The sequence below is a fragment of the Grampus griseus genome (genome assembly GCF_964374135.1).
Source record: "Grampus griseus genome assembly, chromosome: 15".
Taxonomy (NCBI): Eukaryota; Metazoa; Chordata; class Mammalia; order Artiodactyla; family Delphinidae; genus Grampus; species Grampus griseus.
In genome coordinates, this window is record NC_139009.1 from 27,547,627 (window position 1) to 27,553,763 (window position 6,137).

Genomic DNA, 6,137 nt, shown 5'->3' on the forward strand with positions numbered 1-6,137 from the left:
ATATACACTACAAAATGTAAAATAGGTAGCTAGTGGGAAGCAGCTGCATATCATAGGGAGATCAGTTCAGTGCTTTGTTACCACCTAGAGGGGTGGGATAGGGAGGGTGGGAGGGAGGAACAACAGGGAGGGGATATGGGGATATATGTATACATATAGCTGATTCACTTTGTTATACAGCGAAACTAACACACAATTGTAAAGCAATCATACTCCAATAAAGATGTTTAAAAAAAAGTTTAAATCCATGTGTAGTATATTTACTTTTTATTTTTAGTATCCAGACTGTGACTGGATATAAATGCTTTAAAATACTTAAAGAATTCAAGAAATAAAGTTATTAAAAGAAATTTTGGAGCACACTTCAGTAGGAAGCTCATTCACTGAAGACTAAAAAAAGTTTTAAAAATTATTTTGACAAAATTAAATATTATACGAACATTTGAACTTCGGATGGGAAACAAAAAGTTACAGTTGAGGTTCTCAGTTCATCATCCAGCTGACTTTTGTGAGTACTCAGCACCCACCTGGTAACATACAAAGAACTAAAGAATATTTGCGTTTAGGGGTCATGGTCTTTGACTCTACAGTAATGACATATTGAAGAAGTATTACCTATATTGGTCCACAATACAGCCATGCAGTCTGCCAGAATCCATCTCAGTTCCAGTGGCTATTAGTTTTGTGGCCTTTGCCAAGTCATATCACCTCTCCAAGCTTCATTTTTCTCAGCTATAGTAAAAACTTATACTCATAATGCTATATGAGACAATACAGGTAAAGTTTTTGCAAAATATCTAGGACATAGAAAACGCTTAGTATATATTAGCTGCTATAATTCACCATTAACAAGGTATTTTGTGTATCTGTTAAACACATGCCCTTTCTCATCACACATTCTTGTTTGTTTCCAAAAGAATATTTCAACTTGAAGAGAATAAAAGGTATATGTGTAATATTAAAGATTGACTCATAAATATTAAAATTATTGCTTGAAACAGTATATTCAGTTTAACTACTGAGCTATAATTATTACATTCCCAATCTTTTATGCATATAAATGTGTGTGATAATTCTTTCCTTTATATAAAGATATGCATGTAGTGTGCCTGAAAATATAGAATCATCATTCAGTGGTGTTCAATTTATGGAGAACTCAATTCACAGTTTATTTTAAAACTCTTGATTTCTTTCTTCAGGTGGCTGGCCTTATGGACAATATATTATACACCATACATCCCTACCATTGCTGGATGGCCTGGTTTACCAACAGTTCAAATTAAGATAATGCAGTCTAAGAGTTAAGAGAATGAATTGATTTGATAGTGCTCTATTAAATCAATTTAGGCTACCATAAAAGTAGCTGTAAAAGAATTTTCAGTACTTTATTGTTGTTAGAATTCTATAACCAGTATCTCTTGAGAAAACTGCAGTTTCCTCTAGATCAATATATAAATCTGTGTGGTATTCCAAATTGTTTCTGCCAGTTTCAACTTAGATGCTATAGGCTTTCCTTGAGCTAAAATCCAATAGAATATGATGCTTTCCCTATCCAAGATTCTCAAGGAATGCACCTTCTGGAGAACTGAGACACTTTGTTCTATCCATTTTATTTTAGCAGGTGTTCAATAAAACTTTTCTGAATTATTCTATTTACATTCCAATTCACAAATGACTGTATTAAACTAGAGATTTAGCTGAGATTGTAGATTTCCATAATGTAGGCTGCAAACTCAAATGCCAGGTCCAGGCAGGTAATATCCATGATTAAATTGTTCTCTCTTTTTAGATGATTTGGGGAATTTTTATTTTTGCCTCATTTAAATGGTGATAACTGCTCTTCAACTTATTTCAAGTATTATCAGTCAGGAATATGGTTTTCTCAGATATGACATCTGAAGATATGATATAACATGTCCAGATTTTTATGGGAAATATTTAAAATGTTATCTAAATGTAACAAAACAAAGGGATGCAGTTTGTTAGTGTATTTTTGCTTTGTTTTTTGGGTTTTTTCTTTTTCCTTTTTTTCTTTTTTTTTTCCAGGAGGGGAGGTTGCTGGAGCAAATCAGCCCCCAGTCCTGGATAAGACGTCATCTCAGTGAATCGATGCTCTTATGAGTTTCACGATTGGCATGTTAGATATTGTTTTCCTTGAACATCCTCCCCCGCCATATTTACTCCCTTGGTTGATATCTTGAACAATACAACCAGTAAAACTCAACCTCAAGATATGACTGTATAGTCATTATACATTGAAGACTTTCATAACCCTATGCAAATAGATCACTTAAGGCCATAAATGGAAGGAAAGAGTAGTTTACAAATAAATGGTTTTCAATGACAATCTGAATTTCAAAACCTTACTGGAAAACAAACATGGCAGAAAATATAAAGAATGCGGGAGTTTGGACATAGCAAACAGTGTTATAGCCTTTAAAAGTCAACCCTGCCTGTGTCATCCGCCATCTTGTGCGAAGCAAGGTGGCCTCCACGTTCCCCGAACGTCTTCTTCGCTTCTGCCTCGACCGCCCCTTGATCACAGACATGTCTCGGGACCGGTTCCGAAGTCGGGGCGGTGGCGGTTTCCACCGACGCGGAGGGGGAGGCGGCCGCGGCGGCCTCCACGATTTCCGCTCCCCGCCACCCGGCATGGGCCTCAATCAGAACCGCGGACCTTTGGTGCCCGGCCCGGGCCAGGGCGGCCCCAAGCCTCCGATCCCGCCACCGCCTCCGCACCAGCAACAGCAGCAGCCACCGCCGCAGCAGCCGCCACCACAGCAGCCGCCGCCGCTTCAGCCGCCGCCGCACCAGCCGCCGCATCCGCAGCCGCCGCATCAGCCGCCGCCGCCGCCACAGGACTCATCTAAGCCTGCCGTCCCTCAGGGACCCGGCCCTGCTCCCGGAGTAGGCAGCGCTCCCCCGGCCTCCGGCTCGGCGCCGCCCGCCACACCCCCGACTTCGGGGGCCCCCACGGGGCCAGGCCCCACCCCGACCCCGCCGCCCGCTGTCACCTCGGCGCCCCCCGGGGTGCCCCCGCCCGCGCCGCCGAGCAGCGGGGTCCCCACCACCCCCCCTCAGGCTGGCGGCCCGCCGCCTCCACCCGCGGGGGTCCCGGGCCCCGGGCCTAAGCAGGGCCCAGGAGCCGGCGGCCCCAAAGGCGGCAAAATGCCAGGGGGGCCGAAGCCCGGCGGCGGCCCGGGCCTAAGCACTCCTGGCGGCCACCCCAAGCCGCCGCACCGAGGCGGCGGGGAGCCCCGCGGGGGCCGGCAACACCACCCGCCCTACCACCAGCAGCACCACCAAGGGCCGCCGCCCGGCGGGCCCTGGGGCCACAGCGAGGAGAAGATCTCTGACTCCGAGGGGTTTAAAGCCAACTTGTCTCTCTTGAGGAGGCCTGGAGAGAAAACTTACACGCAGCGTTGTCGGTTGTTTGTTGGTAATCTACCTGCTGATATCACGGAGGATGAATTCAAAAGATTATTTGCTAAATATGGAGAACCAGGAGAAGTTTTTATCAACAAAGGCAAAGGATTTGGATTTATTAAGCTTGAATCTAGAGCATTAGCTGAAATTGCTAAAGCTGAACTTGATGATACACCCATGAGAGGTAGACAGCTTCGGGTTCGATTTGCCACACATGCTGCTGCCCTTTCTGTTCGAAATCTTTCACCTTATGTTTCCAATGAACTGTTGGAAGAAGCCTTTAGTCAGTTTGGTCCTATTGAAAGGGCTGTTGTAATTGTGGATGATCGTGGAAGATCTACAGGGAAAGGCATTGTTGAATTTGCTTCTAAACCAGCAGCAAGAAAAGCATTTGAAAGATGCAGTGAAGGTGTTTTCTTACTAACAACAACTCCTCGTCCAGTCATTGTGGAACCCCTTGAACAGTTAGATGATGAAGATGGTCTTCCTGAAAAACTTGCACAGAAGAATCCAATGTATCAAAAGGAGAGAGAAACCCCTCCTCGTTTTGCCCAGCATGGCACATTTGAGTATGAGTATTCTCAGAGGTGGAAGTCCCTGGATGAAATGGAAAAACAGCAGCGGGAACAAGTTGAAAAAAACATGAAAGATGCAAAGGACAAATTGGAAAGTGAAATGGAAGATGCCTATCATGAGCATCAGGCAAATCTTTTGCGTCAAGATCTGATGAGACGCCAGGAAGAATTAAGACGCATGGAAGAACTTCACAATCAAGAAATGCAGAAACGTAAAGAGATGCAATTGAGGCAAGAGGAGGAACGACGTAGGAGGGAAGAAGAGATGATGATTCGTCAACGTGAGATGGAAGAACAAATGAGACGCCAAAGAGAGGAAAGTTACAGCCGGATGGGCTACATGGATCCGAGAGAAAGAGACATGAGAATGGGCGGTGGAGGAGCAATGAACATGGGAGATCCCTATGGTTCAGGAGGCCAGAAATTTCCACCTCTAGGTGGTGGTGGTGGCATAGGTTATGAAGCTAATCCTGGAGTTCCACCGGCAACAATGAGTGGTTCCATGATGGGAAGCGACATGCGTACTGAGCGCTTTGGGCAGGGAGGTGCAGGACCTGTGGGTGGACAGGGTCCTAGAGGAATGGGGCCTGGAACTCCGGCAGGATATGGTAGAGGGAGAGAAGAGTATGAAGGCCCAAACAAGAAACCCCGATTTTAGATGTGATATCTAGGCTTTCATTCCAGTTTGTTTTTGTCTTTTCTTGTTTAGATAGCAATCTTTTAAATTCTTGCATTTTAGTAAGAAAGCTACCTTTTTATGGATGTTAGCAGTTTATTGACCTAATATTTGTAAATGGTCTGTTTGGGCAGGTAAAATTATGTAATGCAGTGTTTGAAACAGGGGAATTTTTTTTTCCTTTTTTTCCTTTTTTTTTTTTTTAACTGTATAATGTCCCTCAATTTATGGCAGTGTACCTTGTGCCACTGATTTCCAAAGTGTACCAATTTTTTTTTTTTTACTGTGCTTCAAATAAATAGAAAAAATAGTTAAGATTTTGATCTTCAACTTTGCCATTCATGCTTCTATGCACATTAGGCTAGGTGTTCCACTTGGAAAGCATAAGAGTGTCTAGGCCTTTGAGTGGCATATGCCATTTCTGGGAAATGTATTTGTAGGCTAAGTATTGCTTTCTACATTTAAGTACCCCCTTGTTTTAAAAAGAAGAAATGCATATTGAATAGTTTCATGATTTGATTTGTTTGGCATTATAGGAAGCAAGCCGGTGCTAGTATTTTCAAATGGCTATGTAAGCAAAGCTGAACTGTAAATCTTCATTCAGGAATGTGTATTAAGATTATGGAATGGGTGTAAGACTATTGGTAGGGGGAGAAAGGGGGTATGACTTAAATGGATCTTTTACGGCCCTATGATCTATCCTTTCCTTGAAAGTTTCTGAAGAACAAGTGGAAAGATCATTTTGTTGCATTCCTCCATTCTTGTTTTTTAAAGAACGAGTCCCAAGCCCTACGAACGGCTTGTATTGAACATTCACATCTGAATTAAAGATTGTTAAACATGAAAAAAAAAAAAAAGTCAACCCTTCATATAACCGATTCACTGTGCTGTATCGCAGAAACTAACACAACACTGTAAAGCAGCTACACTTCAATAAAAATTATTTTAAAAAAAAGAAATGCTACACATGACATATTCCAATAAAAAAATGGTAAACCCTTCTATCACAGGTTGGAGCTTAATCAATAAATGGGAATAATTATAACATATGGCAAAGAAAACAAACGAAGTTTTTCAGCACTGCATATAAGGATCATGAGAATTCAATTTCTTGGCAACATCTAATTAGGATGCAACCTGCCGCTCAGCTCCTCCTTGAATGTGTTATGATGATAAACCATCAGAGTAAAAGAGCATATGGGTCTCATTCACTCATTTAATAAACATATATTTCTGGGCCAAACATTAGACTTAGTGCTGAAAATGTATCAGCGAACCCTCCCCGTGGCCCCAGAAAGGGTCTCTATTCTTGAAACAGCTGATGCTGACAAAAATATAAATGTGGGTAATGTGAAGATTTGTCTTTATGTCTTCTTTCTAAGGGCTCAGTTATGGAAACAACACTATTTTTTTTAACCTCAGAATAATTTCACCTGAGAGATGGTTCAATTTTATACATG

General features: G+C 42.4%; 1 protein-coding gene across 1 annotated transcript; it reads left to right on the forward strand.

Annotated features, from left to right (window-relative positions):
• Positions 1–2,547: 2,547 nt before the first annotated feature.
• On the forward strand, positions 2,548–5,594 carry LOC309833928 (splicing factor, proline- and glutamine-rich-like; the record flags this gene model as incomplete). The annotated part of the gene is made up of 1 exon (XM_082672488.1): positions 2,548–5,594. The coding sequence occupies one exon, from the start codon at positions 2,548–2,550 to the stop codon at positions 4,657–4,659; it is 2,112 nt and encodes a 703-aa protein (XP_082528614.1). The 3' UTR covers positions 4,660–5,594.
• Between the last annotated feature and the right edge of the window lie 543 nt (positions 5,595–6,137).